At 42.1% G+C, this 27395-nt stretch overlaps 1 protein-coding gene across 2 annotated transcripts in view; it reads left to right on the plus strand.

The window, feature by feature from the left end:
• Positions 1 to 27395, plus strand: part of GABBR2 (gamma-aminobutyric acid type B receptor subunit 2) — an 842671-nt gene that overhangs the window by 296454 nt on the left and 518822 nt on the right. For both annotated transcript variants that reach the window (XM_073332465.2, XM_073332464.2), the window contains exon 3: positions 6917 to 7087. In XM_073332465.2, coding sequence (XP_073188566.1) covers positions 6917 to 7087 — 171 coding nt within the window. The remainder of the gene's footprint in view (positions 1 to 6916; positions 7088 to 27395) is intronic.

Here is a 27395-nt window from a genome sequence, read left to right on the forward strand (position 1 = left end):
ATTTATTTTCAAAAAACCCTAATGAGGTGAGGGGGTGGTTTTATCTTCATTTTGCAGGCATCGAAAGGTTACAATCAGGAGGATTTGTTAAATTTTGATGCCCAGCTGGTGACGGCTGGGACTTCTTTTATCAGAGTAATGACTTAGCATTATATAACACTTTACAGGTTCCTACAGGCAGTGTGCAGGCAGTCCCGGAGAGGCAGCACCATTGACATTAGGTGCTGCCATTGACTTCAGGTGCAGCTGTGAGTATTCAAGACTTCTGCAAATCAGACCTCAGAGTCTCAAGTCAGGCTGCCAGAAAATGAGAAACACCGTTAGTGACCACCTGTGAAATGTTTGGTTTAAGTGACTTGACTAGCATCGTACAGGATCTCTGTGGTACCGACAAGGATAGAATCTGGTTCTCCAGGGCATTATTTAACTTCCTTAACCATGAGACCCTCCTTTCTCTTCCTGCAGTCCCCTGCCTCCTTCACAACACATCTTCCAACTTCTGCAACAAATGAGACATAGGTTCTGCAGACAAGACTTCTTCCCTCTAGAACCCTGATTCAGGATCCAGGTTTATCCTGTGCACTGAATGGGGCAGGGTTCCTGTGGACAAAATAATATGTGACCATGTAATTAAAGACTGTATCATAATGCACAGGAAACCTCACTTCTGTCATTTTCTAACTTTTGAGGGTTTGACAAAAGATATCTCTTTGGTTCAAATAAACTCTGGAGCTTCCTGTTTAACCATACTTTGCCCCATTGCCTATGTGCTTCCTGTTTTGTTGAAGGATATGACTCTTATGGTATGTTCAAGTTAATGCTGCATTTTAATGTAAGCATTTTAAGTTCCTTAGTTTTGACTTCAGGATCTTTAGGATTAAGTTCCTTTTTTTTTTTAATTCTTTTTTCTAAAGGTTAGTGTCATACTGCTAGTTTTTGCTCCCATCCCACCCTCATGCCAGTGCACATTTTTCTTTTCTACTCTTCCTTGTTGCTACATTCTTTCATCTTATTGTATCTAGGGTTGAAATTTTTCCATCAAAACAGTTTTTTGACAGAAAATTGGGTTTTAAACAATTTTTTGATAGAAATGTATGCTTTCTGCTGAACACTTCAATCTTTTGATCAAACTTTGAGGCCAAAAAATCCACCAACTCTAACTGCATCCACATGTATATCCATCCCAACTGTAGTCTCAATCTGTCATGTTCTCATACTCTCTCACTTTGTTACGATTGATTTTACTTCCCTGGTTTCTCTCAGTGGGTAAAATTCTGCTGTTGCTTACACAATGTAAGTCCCTAGTGACACCACTGCCTTCAGTGGAATAACATTGGATTAACACTATTTATTCACAGAAGGTTCACAAATTGTAACTTTGTATTTCTTCCACACTGGAGTGCTCCAGATCCTTCAGAATCCATTCTGCTTCACCCTTTCTTTTTTTATTTAATTTTTTTACTTCACATGATGTTTCTTGACTTGTTGGATCCTGTCTGTTCTTCTTCCTCTTTGAATTCAGTCTGGAACTTCTGTTTGTTACTCACTTCCAGTTCCTGGAGCAAGATGAAACTCTTAAAACTTGCCTCAGTTTTACCCCCTTATTATTAGCAATGAAGCACAACTGTTCAGCTGCTCATTGGAACCAGGTCCTCGCATAGCTTCCAAACAAAGGAAGTTGCATTAGTGAAAAGCTGTTGCAATGTCTAACTCCCAGGTGCTCTGCTGCCAAGTGAAACTGACAGACCCAAATTAGGCACTCAAGCTTCCCAGGCATCCTATGGAGAGAGGTAGGCAAAAATGGATTCTCAGAAGCCAGCAAGCTAAGTGGGGAGCTGCCTAAACTAAGAAGAGTGAAATGCTGAGGAAAAGAGTGAGACTCAGGGCCCAGCGCCACAAAGGGACTTAGGTATCTAACCTGATTGGGCCATAGGCACTTGACTGACAGACCAGAGAAAGGCACCCATCTTCACACAGGATTCTTAGCCATAAGCCCTATCCTGGTGTTAGGCCCTTAAGCCAGGCCAGTCCTTTCTTGTGATAAATCAGAGAGGGATCCGCTCCCCATGATAGCCAATAGCCAAATGGTTAGGCAGTCACCTGGGAGGTGGGAAACCTGTTCTCACCTCCCTGCTCTGCTGAGGTTGGGGCGTGGACTTGAACACAGTCTCCCACAGCCCAGGTGAGCAGCAACCACTTGGGTTCTCAACCAGGAGGGGTGAGGTCTAAAATCCATACCAAATGTTTCCCAAAATTTTACTGAATAGTATCAACTCCGGTGGCAGAGATCAGGCTCCTGTGGGACACAGGCTGCACAGTAGAACAGGCCTGGCAGTGGCAGTGCCTTTCCCCGGGCCACCACCGCCCCCTCCCCTATGGCACCTCCAGAGCCAGCTCCTTGGCATGCCACCACAAGGCACGCCCAGAACCAGATCTGACTCATCGGCATCCCCACTTTCCTACAGGCAGTGTGCAAGCAGCCCCTCAGAGGCAGCATCACCCCTACCAGCCAGCAGCAGTAGCAGGTTGAGTGCCTCCTCTGCTCCTGTTCTCAATGGGCAGGGAGAGGAGACCCATCAGCACCGCACCACACTGCCTCTGAGGCTGCAACACAGCACCACTATCAGCCGGGGGGCAAAATCCTACTGATGCAAGAAACATGACAGGTCCAAGCTTCTTTGTACCCTACTCCTTCTAGGCAAGCACATCTCACTGACTATGAAACCTGCCTCAGCTCCTCTCCTCATTTGTGTTGCTGTAAAATCTCAACAACTTTTATTTCTGAAACAACCACCATATTATTTTCTTTGATCCAAAGTTAGTTTTTTATATTGCATTAATTTCCAAATTAAGTCTTTTCCAGTCACCAGGCTTTGTACAGCATAGCTGTCAGCTGCCTTTTCGTGCTGGACTGTTTACTTGAAGAGCTTTTCTCTCTCAACTTGATGTAGAGGTCTTCGTTTACAGCTATAGCACTCTTTTGTACAGTACCTTAAAGAGAGTTCAGCTTTACTCGGCAAAACAGAGAAGCTGGACACTTCTTTTCACAGGCTTTCCTTTCTTTGCTCTCTGAATTATTACTTGCAGACACGTGGCAGAATATAAAATTTTATGAATTAACAAGTAAGCCAATCAATGCCATGAAAGAAAATCAAGGATACGTGATCATAAAATGTACTTTGCTCATAAATTCTGGTAAGTGAAGCTTTGCTTTAATTAGAATATTGTGCAGTGCAGTGTTAAATGGATAGTAGTGTAGGGCTTGAAAAATCCAATCAGCTGCTGGCCAGTGAGCAGCAGGAAACTTTCCTTGGTGAGCCATGGAGGGTAAACCAACCACTTCTGCAAACATTAACCTTGGGGTTTTTTTTTTAAATAGTTTGTAGCCCTTCTGTTTGTGAAAAAAATCTCCCAAATATGACCAAATTCAAACCAATGCACCATTATTTTCCTGAGTTTAGGATCAGGCTCCTATCTCTTCCAAGCTACATCCAACCTTTGTCAACATGCAGGAGTATTTAGATCTGATGTTTTGGTTTAGACCCATCTCTTTTTTGAATATCAATATAATGTTTCTTGAACGAATTTAAAGAATGCATGGTCAAAAAAATGCAAATATACTTAATAGTGCGCTTGGATACATTTATATACTGCACCTGTGCTCTATCACTCTTCTGCTGAGCCTGAAAGATCAGTTTTATTATGCTCTCATTAGACAACTTCCGTTGCTTTTTTCAGCATCAACCAAAAATCCTTCTGGCATAAGAACAGTGAATTTTTTATGTATTCTTCTGCAAATAAATCACTGTGAGCCATATGTTCCCCTTTGTTATATGATATGGAGAGCACCAATTTTTATCAAATTGTTACAATAAAGAGATTCAAAAGCTATGCATGGGTGGCAGCAGCCTGAGAGGCATGTTCTTGGCAGAAGATTTGGAGTATTAAACTTGTCGCAGAAAATAACCACAAGTATCCCATGGATGTCAGAAATGGGGGCATTTTCAGGAAGTAGGTGGGAAGGCCCGGGGCAAACACAGGTACCACATAGGCTACTTCCTAAGCAGCTGCATATGGATTGTCTGAAAGTCATTCACGAAACTGCTGCCTTTCAGCACCAGTAGTTTTGTACATCCGACAATTCAGCAGGGTTCTTTTGACTTTCTCAGTTCTGCTGTTTCCAGATGCATGGAGGTAGAAACTGGCATCCTTAAATGTGTACCTGAGTGTGCTGCCCCCACAACAGTGTCAATGTGCAGTAAGTGGCTCGGGATTGGTTTGAGGGTAGATAGAGACATCAAGGGGACAGAGGAAAAACCCCTTAAGTGAGGAAGGAAAAGAAGAAAGAGAAAGTTGGAATATTAGGTTGAAAGTTGAGCAGAAGAAAAGCAGATAGAATGTAACTTGTGGGAGAGACAGAAAGGACGTTAGGGGCACTAAGGAGTCCCAGGGAAGGAGGAGAGTAATTAGAATCCAGGGAAATGGTGATGCAGGAGGAGGATTGGGGAGGTACAGGGAAAGGTAGAGGAGGACTGAGAAAAAGAAATGAGGGCATCATAGGTATTGATGCATAAGGCACCCAATTGGATGTCCACAAATGTAGCACACAAATATGAATGGCTGGGAGGCAAGGGGCATTTAGACAACCCTGCAGAGGGTAAAGGAAGTCTCTGTATGAGGAATAACCCGAACCTTTTATAGGTGCAAGAGGAAGCTGAGAGGCCTTCTTAATCTAGGATGCCTCTTCAGTTCTTAAGATGGGTATATAATGTGTCACTCTTGAAGTAAAATACAGTCAGGAAGGTCACCTTTCATTTCTTTCCTTCTTCTCCTCCTCCTCTTTTTTTTACCCCTGTCATCCCTGATGAGAGTTGGTGGATCAATGGGCTGCTTCAGTGCTCAGATGGTAAGGAGCTGGCCTGTACAGGTCTGAAGTAATTGGAAGGCTTCTTTGAACTTGTCTCCTCTCACTTCTGACATGCTGATATGTGGACATTTTTATTTTAAATTTCCCACTGTTTTGAACAGAAGTTTAACTGCATTTAGAGTACACTTCTAAAGTTTGCAGATGATACCAACCTGGGAGGGGTTGCAAGTGCTTTGGAGGATAGAATTAAAATTCAAAATGATCTGGCCAAGCTGCAGAAATTATCTGAAGAAAATAGGATGAAATTCAATAAAGACAAATGCAAAGTACTCCACTTAGGAAGGAACAATCAGTTGCACACGTACAAAATGGGAAATGACTGCCTAGGAAGGAGTACTGCGGAAAGGGATCTGGGGGCCATAGCGGACCTCAAGCTAAATATGAGTCAACAGTGTAACACTGTTCCAAAAAAAGCAAACATCATTCTGGGATGTATTAGCAGAAGTGCTGTAAGCAAGACATGAGAAGTAATTCTTCCGCTATACTCCACTCCGATTAGGCCTCAACTGGAGTGTTGTGTCCAGTTCTGGGTAACACATTTCAGGAAGGATGTGGACAAATTGGAGAGAGTCCAGAGAACAGCAACAAAAATGATTAAAGGTCTAGAAAACATGGTCTCTGAGGGAAGATTGAAAAAATTGGGCTTGTTTAGTCTGGAGAAGAGAAGACTGAGAGGGGACATGACAACAGTTTTCAAGTACATAAAGGGTTGTTACAAGGAGGAGGGAGAAAAATTGTTCTCTTTAATCTCTGAGGGATAGAACAAGAAGCAATAGGCTTAAATTGCAGCAAGGGTGGTTTAGGCTGAACATTAGGAAAAATTTCCTAACTGTCAGGGTGGTTAAGCACTGGAATAAATTGCCTAGGAAGGTTGTGGAGTCTCCATCATTGCAGATTTTTAAGAAGAGGTTAGACAAACACCTGTCAGGGATGGTCTAGATAATATTTAGTCCTGCCATGAGATCAGGGGACTGGACTAGAAGACTCTCGAGGTCCCTTCCAGTCCTACAGTATTATGATTGGTGTTGACAACGTTGGAAATGTAGACTCCAAAACTGCCATTTTCAGCACTGTCAGTTAGAATTGCTCTGAGCCAGTGCCTTAGTTTTCAAAGCACTTTAAAAAACATTTACTCATTACTGCTCAAAAACCCCACTGAAATGTGAGTCTGTATCAGCTCCAATTTACAGAGGAGAAACTTAGTCAGAGAGGTAGTCATCGTTTCCGGACATGTGTACTGGGTGTTAGTCATCTAACTCCACATTTAGGCACCCAAGAGGCCTAATTTTAAAAGTTGTGCAAGAGTCAGGGACAATCTGTCCCTGTCCTAATACAACAGTCCAGAGAGAACCATTGTCTAACTAACACACTTGGAGAATCAGAGTCAGGGACTTCTGAGTGCTTATCTTGGCTGCCTTTTGATTTCCTCCATGGCTTTAGACACCTGAATTCACATAGAGACAAGTAAATGGCTTTATTTTTAAATGTTCTGCACACCCACATCTTCCACTGAAGCCACAAAGTGGTGTCCAGGATTGGCAGTGGACTCTGGACCCTTTCTTGTGGAGGGAAGTTGGAGGGATTTCCACAGGGGATTCTTCAGAGATTTTCTCCCCAAAAGCTTCTTGCCCCTGGTTTTTAATATGGGTGGGATTAATCTGAACCAGGGAATTTTGTAGTGCTACCCTCTCAAAACTTTAATGAATCATGTACTTAAATTTGTAGCAGATGTTGTGAAGTTTAATAGGATATATGGTGTTGTTGTTTAAAAGGTAGATAAGGTTGAAAAGGTTTATTTCTGAAAAGTAAAAGACTGTAGCAAGATTTCAAATAGGTTTGTTATTTCTTTAACGTAAGATAGTCAAAAACTCTCCAAATGTCCATAATTCATCACCTCATGTACTTTACGTTGCATTGAGTAGGGTAAGCTTCTTATGGGGCCAGCAATTTGATTTCACTCATTGAGATTTCCATTTCTTTGTTTTTCAGCTTTCATTTGCAGCAACAACCCCAGAGCTGGCTGATAAGAAAAAATATCCTTATTTCTTCCGGACAGTACCATCTGATAATGCAGTGAATCCTGCGATTTTGAAGTTACTCAAATATTATCAGTGGAAGAGGGTGGGAACTCTAACCCAGGATGTACAAAGATTCTCTGAGGTAAGAGCTGCTTAACTATTAGTATAAGAAGGTGGTTTCTAATGTTTAATGCTAAGGGACCTACTTCCATCATTAATGGGAAAAAATGCATCCATTGTTTAAATCTCATTGGTCTTTATTGCCAGATGGCATTTACTGCACTTAAAGCCTGCTTCTGTTAGGGATTTTGGTATTTGCATAACTATGCTGATACAGTATAGATGTGATGCACTGTGGTAAAGTGAGGCTCAGACCGGTTCAAGTTATTCTACTTTGCACAGGTGCAGCATATCTCTGCTGGGGATTTGTACTCTGTTGTAACAACACTCTTGCAAAAAAGAAAAACTTTATGTAGACAAGCCATCAGTGTTTGGAAACCTTAACTAATCTTTTCAATGTGGATCCCACAGCTCCTGCAGAACCCACTGCCATAATAGTGGGATTAAAGAATAGTCCTGCACGGGGCTCTACCCAACGTCTAGTGTTCTACCTTTCAAGATTTTAGGCTATTTCTTCACTGCAAGAAAGGTGTATTTGTACTTCAAGATAAAATCACCCGGGGTTTACCTCTTAACTAGCTACATGAGGTAAAGACTACCTAGAATTTTACATCAGTATAGCTCTCTTGTACTACAAACTACACCTTTTTGCAATAAAAAATGCCTTAGAGTTCTAATTACATCCTCCTTTGCATCTTTTGATTTGTAAAATATATATACTTTTCAAGGAATTTTATCATTATGTAAGCGGGGCAATAGTCCCGCTATTGTGGGGAACTTTCCTGGCTTCTGCACTACCCCGGTGAAGTGGGCTAGCGAAAGGATCTGAGTCCTCGCTCCCACTTCCTTTACCCAGTGGCCTCCCTGCCCTTGAGGACTTCCCTTCCACTCTCCTGTCTGGCAGAGTCCTCGTAACTCCAACAAGGCTGGGCCCAGGATTCCTGGGGGGCTCGACCCCCAACCATGCTGTGGTCACCTAGGACAGGGGCTAGGGTGTCCCCACTCCGGGGTACTCTCTCTGCACTGGGCACTTCTCTGACCCACTGACCATTACATACAAGTTAAAGCAAATGCAAGTTATTTAATCGACAATTAATTTTAAAAAGAATAAGGAAAAATGGGAAAGGTTAAAGGAAACACATCCACCCCACTCTGTGGCAGGGAACATCCCAAACAGCGTCTCTGGAATGCCAGGGCAGTTCACAGTCTGTTCCTTGTAAGTCCCAGGCCGCCTTCTCAGGCCCTGGCTTTGCTGCAGGGATGCTGTGGGTTGGACACTTGCTCTGGTGGTGGTCACACGCTCTCAGACTCTAAGTGGTAGGACCCTTCTTCCCAGTGTCGCCCCCGCCCTGTCGGGGTTACGATCCAAGCCTGGCCTGCAGAGCCTCTTGGCTGAGGCGTCTCCCTGTGCTGGGCCTGCTGCCCAGGGTCCCCCTCGCTCTCCCCAGCTGCTCACCACACCCAACTCCAGACTGCTCCAGCCCCAGCTGCACCACTCTGTCTCTGCTGCTCTGCCTCCAGCTCCCTGGGCTGCTTCTTTGGCCCCTCTGCCTCCGGTTGCTATAGCTCTGCTCCCAGGACAGGTCTGCTCTGCAGGCTGCTTCTGTGACTCTGCTCCCAGCACTGACCTGCTTCGTGGGCTGCTTTTCTGGCCCCTCTGGCTCTGGTTGCTGCTGCAGCTCTCCTCCCAGGGCAAGTCTGCTCTCTCTGGATCTGGCCCAGCTCTGCTCCCCAGTTTAGCTCAGGCCCCTGCTTTCTCCTTAGCTGGGCCCCACACTGTCTGACCCAGGCAAATCCAGCTCACACGGGGGACGGGACCTCCCTGGCCTCCTGACTCCCTGATTAGCCTGCCTGCCCTGTCATTCAGGCTGACCTGGAGCATTGGCCTCTCCCCATTGTTCCTGGGGGCTGTCAGTCTCAGGGGGCTGATTCCCCATCGACCCTTCCCCCTTTTTAGCACTGGGAGCTAGCAACTAAAACACCCCACTGAATGTTAGTAAGGAGGCAACAGTCCCCTTACATATGTTTGGTTATTGGTTTAGCTAGTACACAGGCCAAATCTAGGCTCAGCCTGTTCCTACATTTAAGCCTCTAGCATCAGTTTGCGCACTTGCAAATCTAGTGTCCAAACCTGCTTTTGTGCTAAGTGTATGCTTGAGAAGCTGTGGTCTAGGGGAATGAGGAGATAGAACTAGTTGCACCCTCTTATTTTCACTCCCCTTATTTATACTTCACTTCTTATGATCCTGGAGTGAGTTAACCCTCTGCCCTGTCTTTCTCTCTCTCTGCTCTTGTCATCATTATGAAAAAAAGTGCTAGCTAACACATGTTAAAATCCTAGTGTAGGCAAGGAAAATGTTGGTTTTAACACATTATCTGGTTCAGATAAACTGTCACCCTCCACATCTGCCTTTTCTATGCTAGGATTTTAATATGTATTAGGTAGCACATGACAAAACCACCCTTTTTTCCTAGTGTACACATGCTGTTTCTCCCTTTTCCTCTGCTGAGATCATATGCAAAAGGAATGTTATACATAACTGAATTAAATAAATGTTCATTCTTCTTGAGAGTTAAGTGTCACCCTTCTGTGTGCAGATGGCCAATTTAATTGCCAAACACTATATTAAACTTGAGGTAGTGAAAGATCCTGTCAACACCTCACTTGCATCCAAGTGGCTTATGTATAACACACTGAGCCATGATTCCTTGGGACCATTAAAACTTAACCCTTTTATCTTATAGTTTAACATGGAGCTTCCCCCTTTTGTTCCAATTTCATACAAATAATAAAATTATAGTATATAGAAAAACCCAGAAATGTCTATTATGTCCATTTGGAACATCTTTCCTCTGGAGGCACACCAAGTAATTCTGATGCTTCTTGTGTAATTCCAGTTTATTTAAATAAACCGCTGGATTTTTTTTAAAGTGAATAGAATATTTAGTCAAAGTATATCTTAAACTTACAATCTCTGTGTAAAACTCTGATACACACAGGTTGTAAATCTGTTTCTTCTCAGGAATGTCCATGAAAATGCCAGATGACAGGAAATGACAGCTATATTATCTCAGTGTGGGCAGCCACGAGTATTGGAGAAGTGGTGAAGAAATAAGATTAGGAGTGCATCTGAATATGGTTTTGGAGTAGGCTACTAGATACCAGTGTATATATCACACACCAATCCCCCCACGACTCTAATTGTTTTTGCTGGATTTTCCTGCATTTCCTCCAATTTACCTATATATACACCTTTGTGGCTTCAGAATACTTAGAACTGAAAGCTGAGTACTAAGAGTACTCTAAGATGAGCACTTAGAACTGAGGCAGGTTTGGGGCCCTAGGCTGCTGGGCTTCTTCTCACCTCTGTCTACTTTAAGGAAGGTGGGGGCCCCCCTAATTTTCATAGTAGACAGGGCCCCAAAATTCTTTAATCCACCAGGTCACAGAGGCCAAGAGACTCTGGGATAAGAGGGGAAGTACAGAGAGAAAATGCTACTTCTCCTTTCCAGCAGTTAGAGGGGTCTAGAGAGCTTCAAATTTATCAGACACCAATTGACACAAAGCTCATATACTTGATAGAGGCCCCAAACAGCATCCAGAACTGCATCCTGATAGGAGTCCTCACCCCTTCTCCAGCAGGAGGGCAGAAGTATGAGTAGAAAGATAGGCAGAATGTAGTGGAGGAGAGGCAGAGAACAGTGTAGAAAGGGGTGGAGGGAGAAAGAAAGAAAATAATTAAGAAACACCGAAGGTGACTATCGATCATCAACCATTATCATAACATCTTTTACATTTTTTAACTCCTCAGTTCCATATATCTCCTGTCTGTTTTTCTCGCTTGTATTTCTCACTCCCATTTTCTGTTCCCTTCTCTTTTCCATTCATTCTTCCTCCAAAACCTTTCAAATCCCCTTTTTCTATGTGTGTTAATAGTTCCAATTCTCCAGAAAAGCACTTTGTAAGGCTGGTTGAACTTTTTTGCAAAAATATTAATAATAATCATTTTTGTTTATTCGTTTCAATAAAAAAATTCAAAATGAAAGTTTTGGAAAAAAGCTTCACTTTCTGTTAGTTTTTATTCACCTCCCCAAATAAAAGTAAGAGAAAGTCAGAAAAAAAAATTCACACCAGAAAAGTATCCAAAAAAAGAGGATTTTTTAAAAGTTAAAAATGAAAGTAAAATTCTCTCTTACTTTTTTTACTTTTTGCCTTTTTTCTTGAAACAAAAACTGTTCATTTTATTGGGAAAATTTTCACCAAAAAATTGCCAGACCTTTAATTCAGTTTTCCACTATCTCCCCAAACAAGACCCATACTTGCTTTCCCCCACCTATTGCATCGCCTCTCCCAAAGACACACTTCCAAAGATAGCATTGAAAAGGGGCGGGGAGAAGGCCCTGTGCTGCCTTTTGTTTCTTTTTTATGTGTATGTTGTAGTAGGAAGAGAGCCTGAAATATAAGCCCTTGTAGTAGAGGCCTGGTATGAGGCCTGAGCTAAAGTAGTGGGCAAGCCTTGCTAATATAAAGCAAAGTTAGCAAGAGTCAGGCTGTGAGCAAACATTAGGCTCTGCCTGCTTGCAAGTTCACAGAACCTGGCTCAAGAGCAGGTCTGATATTGCAGAAACACACATTCCTAAAAAGGGCTAGACACAGAGCACTCAAGCAAACACATTTCAGAAGAGTGGTACCAGAACATCCCCATATCAAGGACGGTACAAAAACATTTCCCCAAAATAACAGAAACACACTGACCCCTCCTAAAAGATAAGGTCAGGGTGACAGTACGTAATAGAGATGTTTTGATCAAACCAACATGTTCAAGGTGATGGGTGATAACTAGCCATGTCAGGGGGCAGTAACTAACTATGTCAGAAGGGCAGTATGTAACTTGTTTGTATCAGGGTATAAAGAGTTATTTCAAAAGGAAGTATCTTTGGCCAGCTGAGGGGGGAATGACAAATTCCACCATTCACTGAGCTGCATCCATTGTCATGGGCATACATGTCTTAGTATCCTTGTAGAGTCTGGCAGGTGCTATTAGCATGCTTTGTCAATGATAAACCTGGCCTGGTGCCTTTGTACCTTAATGGATCTTATGGTTGTTGGGTGGGTTGCTCGAGGTCTGCTGTGCCAGCTGTCTGCGCAGAGCTGGGGCAGCACCCAGGGAGAACACACACACACACACAGCCGAACATCTAATAACACTGGTGACCCCCGACTACTGATCTGGTAAGTAAGTGAGCTGTCCTATGTAGGAATCACAATCTAACATGACAGAAAACCACAAGCTAAGGAATCCCCTTAGCCCCGCTCTGCAAATCCCCACAGAGTGTAATACAGTATGGACTTGCTGGGTTGCTAGCAAAAAAGGTCCATATGAATTTTAAAAATATAGTGGGAAAGGAACATGGAATGCAATCTATAAGGCTAGGGCAAAAACTGTAGCCTTAAAATGTAGAATACTGCAAACTATAACCATGGGTATTAAATGGTTAAAACAACACACCACAAAATTGGCGGGGCAAGTAACGAAAACTCATTCTTCAGGCCTTCTTATACAAACACTTTTTTTTTGCTTTGTGGGGTCATCTTAAACTCCTCACCTCAGAAAGCCTTCTACTCTCTCTCTCTTCCCCTTCCTGAACCCCATCTCCCCCAAAACTTTACTCTCTCATGACTCTCCCTTTATCAGAAACTGTCCAGTTTCAATTTTGTCTCACTTTCCTTTCCTCTCTCCATGCTGTCACCTCATTCTCTTCCTCTCCCACACAAATCCTTACTCTTCCTTTTCTCCAAAAGTATCCCATCCTTTGCTTTTTCCTCTGCCACAAAAAGCATCATTCTCCCTCCTCTCTGAAAGCCTCTCTCCCATCCCTTTTCCCTAAAAAAAGCATATCACTCGTTCACCCCTTTCACACCTTTCCCCCAGCCTTTCACATTTTTGCTTCTCTGTCCCCTCAACTCATCACTAACAATGAATTGCATGTTTCATCCGAATCTTTTTTGGTGAAAAAGCAGACTCGGCAACCCCAAAATGTTTTGTGTCAGTGTCACCCAATCATTTCAAGAATTTCAGTTTAATCAAAATGTTAATTTTGAAAAAAAAATTCTGAAAAATTTTAAATGTTTTGTTTTTACATTCTGTAAATTAAATATTTTGATTTTTTTGGTTTCAAATTACTTTTAGTTTCTTTTAGATTTTCTTTAATTTTATTTTTAAATAAAAATGTTTTTAAATGGTCAAAATCTAAACATTTCATTTCAATTGTGTTGGAACAAAATGTTTCATTTGACCCCAAACAAATATTTTTCACCTTTTTAACACTATCATGAACCGAAAAATCTGTTATTCTCCCAGCTTTACTCACCACATATGCCTCTGGTTCCATTTTGTTCCTGCAGTTCTCTAGTCTCTGCCCTCCCCTTTTGTCCTCTGTCCTTTCCTATGACTGCCCAACACACTCTCACTAAACTTTGTGTCCTCTGGATCCCTTCCAAGAACTGCAGTCCCACCATACATGCCACAAGAGACAGTTTCTTACATGCAGAAGGCTTTAGGCCTCCAGATAACTCTAGTCTCTGCCAGAAGAATTTCTCAATCTTCAGTCTCCCCTCCGAAGAACCTCAGCCTTCCCAAGATATTCCCCCTTCAGCCTCAGTCCTCTCACCAAATCGTCTGTTCCACACAGAAACTTCCTGTAATCCATAGTCCCCTCCACAGACATCCCCCAGGTGGCAGTCCCTATCCATGACAGTCATTGCAAGGCCTCAGCCCCTCCATAGAACCAGTTCCCAATAAGAATTCCATGCCCTGCATATGCCTCCCAAAAGCCACAGTTTCTCCATATAGCCCCTACAAACCCTTGTAGCTTAAGCAGGGAGTGGAGAAACCAGTCTGTTTTTTCTTCACTCTCTCCTGCCAGTGCCTTTAGAGTGATGTATCTGGCATTTCTCCTCATTTTACCTGCAAAGATTGTAGGGCACTAGTTTTATGTGCTCATGATGAGATACCCTTCTTTGCAAGTGAAAAGCTGCATTCTCCCGCCAGCTTCAGTTTCTAACTGGATTTGAGGTGTAGAGTGCATTGCAGTAGTCTAGTCGTGAAGAGACCGAGACATGGAATATAATAAGAGTATTCACATCCAAAAGAAAGAAGATTGTGGTGAGACCATTCTAGAGGCCTCTGATCTCAATATTGGCAGTCTGTGTGTGGACTTGGCTTTGGCACAGAGGATAAAATGTTCAAAATCACCAAAGTGCCAGAATTTTTAAAGGTATTTTGGCACCTAAAGATGCACATTGGCCCATAGGGCTAGATTCACAAAGGCACTTAGGCACTGCAGGTTTCATAATCAGTGGAGCTGGAGTCAGTGGGCCCATGATTCCTGGAAGGACTGTTATTCTAGTGACAACAATAGAATTAGTGGAGGGTTGGCAACCCTAGTAGGCAATCTCTCGTTAGACAGATGCTAAGACATGCAGAATGCGGCAAAAGATTCAAGAGAAAGGATGAAAGCCCTTGGGGGCACAACACCCTCAGAAGTACATGTAGTGTACATGTAGACAACAGCAAAGCAGAGCAGGTGGCCAGGTTCCATACTCAGAGTAAGATTCCTTTACCGTGGGAGACAGCATGACCAGGTGTGATGGGGTATATAAACCCCGCACTAGCATGAAGAGGGTTAAGAAGCTGCTTTAGGCTGAAATGGCCCTGACCTGCCACACCTGCCAATCATGCCAGGACTGGAGGAGGAGTTAAAAAGAGGGAACTCCACTCAGCTGTGGGGCAACCTTGGGAAGGGAACAGATTGAGTTTCTCCAGCCCCGAAGAGAGGACATCTGGTCTCAAGAGTCCCTGCCCTCACAGAAGGAGGCTGCAGAACTCCCGAGTTGAATAGGAAAAAGGATTGAGACTTCCACTGGAGCACCAGTGGATTCAGAAGCAGGCATGGATTATCCCAAGGCCCTTCTGAAGTAAGAGAGGCCCATATTTTAGAGGGTGCTGCTTACAGATTTTTCCTTACCTTTTTTTGTTTAACCCTGTTTGCTGACTGCGAGCGGTTTTGTGGTTTGACCTGGGATCCTGAGAGGGGACCAGACAGTCGAGAGGCCTTGGCAGGAGGGTTGAGAGCCAGCCCACTAGAACAACACACAGCAATATCTGCTGAATTGAGGAATAATTGGACTCATCTGCACACACTTCCCACATAGCCTATAAGGGGCGATGTGACTTGAACAGATTTGTGACAGCAGGTAAAGGAGAAATGCTCATAACTAGGACAGCAGTGCAAGGAACATGGCAAATGGAACCATTTTAGTAGTGTGTGTGAGAGCAGAGGAAAATCTCAAAGATTTAGTCAGAGTTGTACAAGAGGGGATGGCACATCAGACAGCAGCAATGATATCATGACTCTCTCTTTGAGTCTGAAAGTATAGGTTCATGCTGTCAGGAAAGCAACAAGGGACAATTACAACCTCCGTGCATGCCACAATATTAATGTATGATGTATGATTTCAGCTGGCTTGTAAGGTCTTCTGCTGTGAGATTTTTTTCAGGGTGATTTGGATTCAAACATGCCCATTGCAAAGAGCAGGCACCACCTAATAAAGTACTATGGGAGCATAATGCAGTCCATAGGAAAATGTAACCTCATAGTAATTAACCCCAAAAATAACAGATGGTTCCAACTGAAGTTTGTGATGGTGGATAGTAAGGACTGCAGACCCTTCTTAGGGAATACCGTCATAAAAGCCATAGATCTGATCATGATGCAGCATCAAAACTTTATAGCTGTAGTTGAAGAAGAAGGGGACAATGGAAAGAATTTTAAAAACATATGGGGATGTTTTCAAAGGCAGCGGGTACCTCAAAGGAAAGCAGCAACTGGTAGTAGATTCCACAGTGGGACCTGTGTGCTTATCATGAAGGAAAATTGCAGTGGCACTGTGTAAATCTAGTATGCAAGGAACTGGAACATCTGCAGAGCAGGAGTATCCTAGCTATGCTTGGCTTTGGAGGATTTGACTTTAATTGATGAAGGTTGGGAAAAGTGATTTCACCTGACATGCTGAAACTGATGGGGGAAAAAATCAATAATTGGCGTAAGTGCAGCCTCTCCCCTTCCACAACCTTGCACCTGCTGGGGCTGGGTTTCATTGTCATGGACCTGCTCTCTCACTCACCAGCTGGGAGTGCCAGAGGTCTCTGCCCCACGAGAACTTTCTCACTCATTCCTGTGACAGTGGAGAACTGCAGAGGGCTCCCTGCACAGCCACAGGGCAGCTGACACCTGATCCCTGCAGATGCAAGGTGCAGGAGGGAGGGCTGGTGGGGCAAAAAAAAAGAAGGAGGAGGAGGAGCTCCCCAGCAGGAGCCATTAAGCAGCAAGATGGCCTGCCCCCACGATTGGGAGCTCATCCAGGCTGCTGATACTCTGCAGAAACGTAAATAAAAACAGATAAAAATTTAGGAAAAAAAATAATTAAAAACCAAAATTGATTTTTCCACTGAAATTTTAAAAAATATTGAATTCTGCCAAGTGTAGTTGTAGCACATGCAGAAGCCTGTACAGTCTGGGTAAGCAGCATGGTGGTGGTAGAGAAGCCATCAGACAAATTACACATCTGCATAGATCCAAAGCCACTGATCTGGACATTGTAAAGATGCCACTGTCTACAGCCCACCATTGATGGCATATTGCCAGAACTTTCCAAAGCCAGAATCCTTGCAGTCTGGTGTGAGGAGCGAGTTTTGGTGCATAAACCTAGATTAAGAGTCCAGCAGGCTGATAACCTTTGCAACTCCATTTAGTCATTATAGATGGCTGCACATGCTGTTGGGCATAAGCCAAGCAACTGAGTCGTTCCAGAGAAGCTTCACATAAAGCACTGGAAGGACTGCCTGGGGGTTGGGGGAAGAGAGAAGGGAATAATTGCAGATAGCATCCTCATTATAGGTGAAGGCAGCAATGAGAGAAAGGTGGACAAGACCATGACAGAAAATGACAAGCTTTTCTACAGCAATGCAGGGACAAGAACTCAATCCAAAATTTTTTGACTCAAACAGATTGAGGTGACTTACATTGACCATCTGCTCACAGCAGAGAGATTGAAAGCAGATCCCACCAAGATCAAAGCAGTCAGAGACATGCCAGATCCAGTGGATGCTTCATAGGAATGATACATTTTATGTCCAAGTTCTACCTACACCTTGCTTCAGTAGCAGAACCCCTATGTCATGTCACAAGGCCAGATGTTGAGTTTGAACTGGACAGGTCCCAGACAGGAAGCATTTGATCTGCTGAAATAAATTATAATGGGTGCCCCAGTCTCAAAGTACTACCAGACAGCCACAGACATTGCGTCACAGAAGGGACTGGGTGTATCTCTTTTGCAGGAGCAGCCAATCACTTATGCTAGCAGAGCCCTGTCAGAGACAGAACAAGGCTATGCCTAAATAGAAACACAGCTTCTGGCTGTGGTATAGAGCGATTCCATCAGCACACCTGCGGCCACCCAGTGATAGTGCAATCAGACAGTCATCGTAGACCCTTCTTAGTGCTCCAGAGAGCGGCACACGTTGATGTGCCTTTAGCACTACTAGATAGAGATTAGACATTGTCCAGGACGATTATCGGTGTTAGCTGACACCCTGAGCAGGGCATATATCTCCAGCATCAGTGAGTTGAGGGAAGGGGATCAGGAAACTGAATCCATTAATATGCTGCACTGTCATCCAATTTCAACAGCAAAGCTGATGGAAATCAGAGGCTACAGAAAAGGACATTGAACTACACACAGTCAAGAGAGTGATATTAGCAGGGTGTCCAGGAGACAAAAGCCAAGTGCTGGTGGTAGCAGAACTATATTTTCAAATGAAAGATGAGCTGAGTGTGCAGGATGGAACTAACTCCCATTGATTTCAGCTCCTACTAATTTCAATAGGACTTAGGCACCTAACCTGTTTAGGCCCTTTGAAAATCCCACAAGGCACTTACCTGCATCTTTAGATGCTTAAATGCTCTGAAAATCTGGCCCATGGTGACCAAAAATTACCCATCAGTTTACTAACTACAAAAGCTAATACTGCTTTGTGAAATAAATCAGTTTTGAATGCAAAACATGTTTTGATACATTTTTCTTATGTATCACGCACATTTGAGGTAGTTTTATTTTGCTAATACACAAAACCAGTTTTTTTATTATTTGTAATTGAATTACTGTTCCCATTCAAATGCAGTTCAAGATAAATCATGAGTAAAACATGGTCATCTAATAAATAAGAAATGCATTATTTCTAACAAAACAAAATGTAAGAATTAAGAATCTGAATTTTTTTGAGCTATATTGTGACGCACTCTATATGATTTTATAAAAATATGTTAATGAGTGTGAATATAATGTAACTGGAATATGCTTCATACAGAAGGTGTCTTGTAAGGTATCATTACAAAGCTTATAATCTACTGAGTGTGGTCATCCTATTTGTATAAATGTATCACTCTTGTATCTGAAACTAGAAATATAAAATATAACTCTGAGGGCCTATTGTAATTATGCAAAGTGTGAGCCATTAATGGTGGTTTGGAATCTTGATGGTTCCCTTTAACCAGGACAATTGCCTGTAGATGGCTCTGTTTCACTTGTAAGTCTTCCTGTATACGTGTGTGATGGCAAGTGGGTAATGAATCATGTCACCTGAACTGGAATCCATCTTTAACCTGATGCTTTCCATTGAGAAGGAGGGGGTGGAAATCCAGAGAGGGGCAAAGGATTCCTGCCTTATGCAAAAGATATATAAGTGGGTGGAACAGAACAAAGTGGAGGCAGCCATCATGAGAAATCCCCGACCTACCACTTGAGCTGGAACAAGGGTTGTACTAGGGGAAAGGATTGTGCCCAGACAAGAAGGGTGTCTGGTCTGTGAAAGAAACTTATTGAAACATCTCGAAGGGTGAGATTTTATTTGTATTCAGTTTTTATTACTGTACTAGACTTAGACTTGCACGTTTTATTTTATTTTCCTTGGTAATTCACTTTGTTCTGTCTGTTACTACTTGGAACCACTTAAATCCTACTTTCTGTATTTAATAAAATCACGTTTTACTTATTAATTAACCGGGAGTATGCATTAATACCAGGGCGGGGGGAAAACCTGTGCATACCTCTCTATCAGTGTTATAGAGGGTGAACAATTTATGAGTTTACCCTGTATAAACTTTATAAAGGGTAAAATTGATTTATTTAGGGTTTGGACCCCATTGGGAGTTGGACATCTGAGTGTTCAAGAGAGGAACACTTCTGTAAGCTGCTTTCAGTTAAGCGTACAGCTCTTAGGGGATGTGGTTCAGACCTGGGTCTGGGTTTGCAGCAGGCTAGCGGGTCTGGCTCAAACCAGGCAAGGCACTGAAGTCCTAAGCTGACAGGGCAGGAAAGCAGGAGCAGAAGTAGTCTTGGCACATGGGGTGGCAGTCCCAAGGGGATTTCTGTGATCCAACCCGTCACATATATAATTGCTTAATAAATGGTGTATAGATATATCCTTCTGAGTAGCAAAAAGAAGTACCAAATTTAGTATAAAGGCTATATTTAGTTGCAAATCAACATGTTTTATTGGTTAAATGAACCAATGAGAATGAACCTTTCTTTAGAAAGATAACTTAGAATTATAAATGCAAAAGAAGATTCAAATTATTTAAATCAAGGTTTCCTGCTTGCTGATTTAAATCATAATTAAAATCTGTGATTTAAATCACTTTGATTTAAATCAATCCATCATGCCCTTCACAGATAGATTCTGAGCAGTTTGCACTGCCCCAATGATGCAAAAGGAAAACTCTGATTGAGAATCTGGTGCAGTATCTGTTCTAGGAATAAATGAAGGACTTTAATAAAACGTCTAGAACAAAAAAGTGTATAAATCTACAACTTTACAATAAAGTGTTAAGCACTCAGAATCTCAACAGCAACTTCATTTAAGAAAGAGTGGACACAAACTACTTTCAATTAAGATGTGTTTTTGATATTTATTACACTGTATAGCTTACAACCATTCTGTTGTTTTCCCATCGTTTCCTTCACTCTCATTTTGTTTGGTTAATTTTAGTTTGTATGATGCCCTGATGTGGTATCAAACGAACACTAATTTGCCTGCAGCTTAGCGAAGTCTCATCTTTCCACCTCTGTCAGGTCTAATGAGTTCCAAAAAAGTGTTTGCTCTGGTACTGGTGGATCAGAAGAGTGATCTGTGTTATCCTTGTCACTCTTCCTTGATCAGTCCGGAAGCTAGCCTCCAAACCATTTTGGCCTTTTTTGTCCTGCATAGTATAATGGAAAAATAGAAGTCTTTGTTAGCTAGTTTCCTCCAGTGAATTCCATCACCCTTGATTTTTTATTTTGTTTGGTTTTGTTCTCCCAACACTTCAGGACAAATGCCTGTCACAAGGGAATAAACAGACAAATGCAGTCATCTCAGTCCCGGGTAAATAGTGAGGAGGCTAAGGTGGGACTGATTTTCTGAAAGGAGAGGGATTGGGTTTCAGAATGTTTGCCCTCTCACTTGAAAACTAGTGACTTCCTATCTCCCTGTTCTCTAATACAGTAACCCCTTTTGGGATTACCTCTTTCCACCACTTTGTAACACACACACACAGAGCCAGTGCTGGTTTTGTTTTTTTGGAGTTGAATCTTAAATTGAAAACAGAACGTGGGGATACCTGTTCATACTTTTGTTTTGTTAGTTCAGAGAAACCCATTCTTTACCAACACTAAATGACTCAATTATGGAGGCACCTGGTAATGACTAAATAGTTGTGCAAAATTGGGCCTTAAATCGCGTGTAAATTCCTGTGTTTTTCTAAAAGTGGATGGCCAATCAGCAAGGAACTTTACCCAGGGTTTATTTTTATGCCCTTTGAGTTCTCTGAGGCTTGTGTGTGGTTTCTCCGCATAATACTTTAATGGGAAGTATTTTAAATTTAGCTCTGGCTGAAACCTTTCCTTGGCAGCCCTCCTGCCTACTGTTGACCAATATCTCTGTAAAAACAAACAAAACAAACAAACTGATAGGGTCTATCAGAGAGACAAAGTGGATGAGGTACTATCTTTTATTAGCCCAACTTCAGAAGTTGGTCCAATAAATGATTACCTTGCCCACATTCTCCCTAATATTCTGGAACCAATCTGGGTTCAAGAACACTGCAGACAGAGTGTATCAGGCATTTTCTGCCCCCTGCTGGAGGCAATGGCTTAAAAAAACGCCGTTCAGGCTGGGCTACCAAAAAGACCTGGTCCTCTAGAGGCCTAGAAGGGCCAGAAGGAGACAATATTCAATCAGGAACCAGCCGACCAGTTAAGATCGCTTGCCTGCTGGTTCTCTGTGGCAGAGCTGGGTGAGGCTGGGACAGGAGAAGTGCTCCTCAGTTATAGCCCAGAACCTCAGGGCTGGGTCAGGGTCTTACAGTGCTTAATTTAGGCCAGAACTTAGCAGGGTGAGCCCCGGCACCCCTAGGTTTGGCAGTTCATAACCCTGGCACCTCTTGGGCTTGCTGCATCAGTTATGAATGTGCAAAGTTATTTGAGCCCTGGCAACCAGTTGCATGAGCCTTGGCACCTCTTTTGTTACAAATTAAGCACTGGGGACTTAGCCACAAGTGCTGTGATCAAGCAGTTACCTTTTATGTTTATTTGCTAGATAGTGTCTCAGAATGAGTGTGCAAAATATCTGTCCTGGGGTTATCTCCTTAGGTCTACACTACTTAGCCAACTCCCAGTGTTCAGCATAACTACTCCCACAAAGCCTCATACTAATACCACAGACCTTTAATCATAGCAAGCATAATAAGCAATTTATTTATGTTTACCTATTTGCACCCCCCCCATGCATGTTCCAAATAATAACCAATACACCCTGTCAGTCTTATGGTCTATAATGTCATTCTGCCTTTAGCAAGCATGAAATCACTAATGAGGTATGATGCATGGTCACAGTCAGTTCAGGAGTCAACAGAAAATATCATTGTACCCCATTTTATTCACACGGGAACTGAAGCACAAGGAGGCAAGAGGGGAATTGGAATAAGGGAAGCTCAGCTGTAGCCTTAACTATGGAAAATGCACCATAATTCCAAGATCATAAGATAGGTCTATTCCAGGGTATTTTAAGGAAAAAGTTATGGGAGTTGGGACATAGATGTCACTGGATTTTTTCTGAATATATTTAGACTTTAGGTCAGAAAGGACCATTATGATCATCTAGTCTGACCTCCTGAATAGCACAGGGCAGAGGCCAGAAAATTTCATCCATTAATTTCTGCATCTAGACCAATAGCTTCTAGTTCAACTACAGCATGTGTTTTAAAAAGACATCTAATTTTGACTTGATGTCTCCAAGTGATGGGGAATTTACCACATCCCTTGGTTATTTGTTCTAATGGCTAAAAAATTTCTTATTTCCAGTTCAAACTTTGGCTTCAACTTCCATAAGAACATAAGAATGGTCCTACTGGGTCAGACCAAAAGTCCATCTAGCCCAGTATCCTGTCTTCCAACAGTGGCGAGTGCCAGGTGCCCCAGAAGGAATGAACAGAACAGGTAATCATCAAGTGATCCATCCCCGGTCACTCATTACCAGCTTCTGGCAACCAGAGGCTAGGGACACCATTCCTGCCCATCCTGGCTAATAGCCCTTAGTGGACCTATCTTCCATGAATGTATCTAGTTCTTTTTTTAACCTTGTTATGGTCTTGGCCTTCACAACATCCTCTCGCAATGAGTTCCACAGGTTGACTGTGCGTTGTGTGAAGAAATGCTTCCTTTTATTTGTTTTAAACCTGCTGCCTATTAAGTTCATTTGGTGACCCCTAGTTCTTGTGTTATGAGAAGTAGTAAACAACACTTCCTTATCTACTTTCTCTACACCAGTCATGAATTTATAGATATCAATCATATCTCCCCTTAGCTATTTCTTTTCCAAGCTGAAAAGTCCCAGTCTTATTAATCTCTCCTCATACGGAAGCCGTTCCATACCCCTAACCATTTTTGTTGCCCTTTTGTGAACCTTTTCCAATTCCAATATATCTTTTTTGAGATGGGGTGACCACATCTGCACACAGTATTCAAGATGTGGGTGTACCATGGATTTATATAGAGGCAACATGATATTTTCTGTCCTATTATCTATCCCTTTCTTAATGATTCCCAGCATTCTGTTAGCTTTTTTGACTGCCGCTGCACATTGAGTGGATGTTTTCAGAGAACTATCCACAGTGACTCCAAGATCTCTTTCTTGAGTGGTAACAGCTAATTTAGACCCCATCATTTTATATGTATAGTTGGGATTATGTTTTCCAATGTGCATTACTTTGCATTTATCAACATTAAATTTCATCTGCCATTTTGTTACCCAGTCACCTAGTTTTGAGAGATCCTTTTGTAGCCCTTTGCAGTCTGCCTGGGTCTTAACTATCTTTAGTAATTTTGTATCATCTGCAAATTTTGCCGCCTCACTGTTTACCCCTTTTCCCAGATCATTTATGAATATGTTGAATAGGACTGGTCCCAGAACAGACCCCTGGGGGACACCACTATTTACCTTTCTCCATTCTGAAAACTGACCATTTATACCTACCCTTTGTTTCCTATCTTTTAACCAGTTACCAATCCATGAGAGCACCTTCCCTCTTATCCCATGGCAGCTTATTTTGCATAAGAGCCTTTGGTGAGGGATCTTGTCAAAGGCTTTCTGAAAATCTAAGTACACTATATCCACTGAATCCCCTTTAATCATATCTGGTTATATCTTTGTCTGTTAGATTAAAGAACTGTGATCTAACAAGTCATCTCCCTGTGTAGGTATTTATAAACCATGATTAAATCCCCCCATAACTCTTCTTCAAGCTACTTTTAGATGTAAGGTGTATTTTCCAGACTACAAGTCATTGCTGTGGCTTTTCTCTATATCCTACAATTTTTTCAGTATCCTTTTTAGCATGGAAACCAGAATTAGACCCAGTGGGCTTGATTCATAGGAGTTTTCCACAGAAAAGCCTCCAGCTGCTTTAGTCACGTAGTAAACCAGAGAATCCAGCACAGTATTCCAGTAGTGTTCTTCCAATGCAATATATTTTGGTTGTAATCTCCTTACTCCTTCTCAATGTTCCCCTGTTAATAAATCCAAGAATTATTAGCCCTTTTTTGAGACATTTGCACTGAGTCCTCATGTTCAGTTGATTATCCACAATACTTCTGAACACCTTTCTGAATCACTGTTTTCCAAAATACAGTCCCTTATCCTGTAAGTAAGATTTACATTCTTTATTCTTAGATGATTGTGCATATGGCTGCATTAAAACTGAGATTGTTTGTTTGTTTGTACCCAATTTTCCAAGTGGTCCAGATTGCTCCTGTCCTCATTGTTATCTACTGCCCCACCAATCTGTGTGTCATATGCAAACTTTATCAGAAATGCTTTTATATTTTCTTCCACATCATTCATTAAAAACATCGAATAGCATTGGGCTGAGAACCGAATCTCTGCAGGGCCCCCAATAGAAAAGCTCCTTTTAGTTGATATTTGCCCACTAACTATGTTTTGAGATCTATCCAATAGCCAGATTTTAAGACAGTTAACATGTGCTGTACAGTGATTGATCTACCAAAAAACCCAGACCAAATACCCACCACGGCCACAACAACTCTTTGGTACCTAGTCAAATGTCTTACACAGTATACTAAGTATATTACATGAAAACTTCACTTAACTTTTATCAACTAAAATTTTCATCCTGCCAATGAATAACATTAAGTATATTTGAGAAGACTTATCTTCCATGAAACCATGTGTATTGCTATTAATTGTATTACATTCCTATGGCTTTAATGATAAAGTCCTATATCAGCAGTTAATTTTTTTTTCCTGGGATCAATATCAGGCTAACCAGCTTACAGTTACCCAGGTCATTCAGTTTACACTTTGTAAATTTTGGTATGTCATTGGATTTATGAAAACAAACTTCTCCAAAGATTATCCACAAATCTCTGGGTGCAAAAGTTTGGATACTCAAATTAATGTAGATACAAAACCCACATTAACAAATAATTATTTAGGTTGCAAAGTCAAGCACTGGAAAATTAGGAAATGATTGGATTTATGGCTTGCCATTCACCCTTCATTGTGTCCCTGGATATTCATCCTGTTCATTGAATGAGGTATGAGTCCTGCGAGGAATGGGGGAGGGGGAAAAGAAGGAAGTATGTGATGATGTAATTAGAGACTGTATTGTAATATATGCGCACAAGGGGGCCGAATTAAAGTTGCAAGGACAACTATATATGTGAGATTTCCTAACTTTTGAGTACTTGACTTTGAAGCCTCAATGATGGTTTTAAAAAAAATGTGTTTTGTAGATTTTTTTTAAGAGAAGGGTAAAAATAAATTCTCTTACATGCAACAACCCCCATCATGTGCTAACAGCAGTGTTTGAACCCTGAATCTTTAGCACTGTAATACAGATGGCTACCACTTGAGCTAAAGGACTGAATTAGCTAGCAATAGGGGAAGTCTTGTCTCCCAGAAGAAGAAAGGGCAGCTAGGGCTGGGGATTTAGTCAGAGGGAAGCCCTCACCGGGCTTGCTCTGGTACACTCTCTTCTTCTGACCTCAGGGAGTTGGGAGTTATAGCCCATGAGGTGTCCCCAGAGCTCTGGCAGCTCCCAAGTATTGCCAGTAGAGTGATTGCTGCTGTTTTGGCATGACCTTAGAATATTTGTGTTTCAGTTATTTTTGCTTGCTGCAAAATTTTCTTGTGGATTATAAGCAAGAGAAAGGAAATAGTAGTTTTTAAACAGTTATATCTCAGCAAAAGCTCAACAGAATGTAATGGGACAAAGCAAAAGTGCTTCCCTAGGCTGCGGGAATTCCCATCCCCACTGGATATCAACAGTCTGCTGCAAACAATAGAGGTGTTAGAGCTTCTCAAAGAAAAAGTTATTGTAGTGGTGTGGAGTGGTTCCTCCCTCTCTATGTCAGAGGGAGGCCACTCCACCTCACTACAGTTACAATGGAAATGAAAAATGTTAGGCAACTTAAATATGAAGGCCACTATCAGTAGCCGATTTTATATGGGCAGAAACACCTGGGATAGTAATCGATCTCCCCTACTGATCTGAAAAGAATCTACATACACAGTATTTAGTTCTGTGTAACCCCTTTCTTTGGTTTGGTTTTATTCTGAACGCATTTTTTTAAAGTGAGCTTTCTGCCCAAGGTTGACTGTTCCTAAAGTTTCTCTCCATCATAGATCACAGGTCCCTGAGCTGAGAGGCAGAGTGGAATTAACAAGCAACACTGGTCACACTGAGACAGCAGAATTCTCTTAATATCGCCCAGTAGGGGGTCTAATACTCGCTACTTATGTGGGTCAAAGGAAGAACCACCATCTCATTTTATACCTCTTAGCAGTTGGCTGCTCACCAGCCAAAATTGATGAATTGATGAGGTAGGGATCAAGATCGCAAGAGATGCAGAGGAGAAGGCTCTTGCACCCATGCTGGTGAGATGCTTTGTATTTGTGAGACAGTAGCCAGCAACCTTCTGCAAATGTTGAAGCTGTGAGAGTTGGGATTTGGAGAGGCCATAGGGAAGAGAACTGCAATAGTCAAAACAAGAGGTGATGAAGGCATGGATGAATGTTTCAGCATTCAGAGAATGGAGGCAGTGGTGTGTATTGGTAATGTTGTTGAGGTTGTGATGGCAGACACAAGAAATGTGTGAAGAGAATGAAAGGAAGTTCTGGGGTAAGGGTGAATGATGCCAAGTCTGCAGGCAATCTGAATCAAGGTATCTAAGAAAATAGCTGGTACCATGGTGGAAAGCACAGAGAAATGATACTTTTACACACAATGGCAATGTGAAATTCAAACAAAGATACTGTTATGAAGCTCTAAGGCGATGGAGGAGGACATGATAACATTTGTAACAGGGTTTTCTGTATGTTTAAGTTTACAAAGTCAGGTATTGAAAAGTTAGGAAGTGCCAGAAATATGGCCTTTGTTCACTTTGGATGTATGCATTGTTGGACTTATCCAGTATCAGAAGACAACTATGGCTGAGCCAGGGTGAGTCACCACTCCTGGACCTTAACCAGAAGTGCTTTAAAGACAAGAGAATATTTTTCATCTTACAAGCCTCTGCCTCATTTACTGTCCATTCGGTGCACTGAATGAGCCAGGGCTGCTCTGGAACAAGTGGTATATGGTCATATAATTAGATTGTACTATCATGCATACACATAACGGAGACAAATTTTGGATTTGCTAGCAACCTGAAT

This window comes from Lepidochelys kempii, chromosome 2 (assembly GCF_965140285.1).
Source record: "Lepidochelys kempii isolate rLepKem1 chromosome 2, rLepKem1.hap1, whole genome shotgun sequence".
Lineage (NCBI taxonomy): Eukaryota > Metazoa > Chordata > Testudines > Cheloniidae > Lepidochelys > Lepidochelys kempii.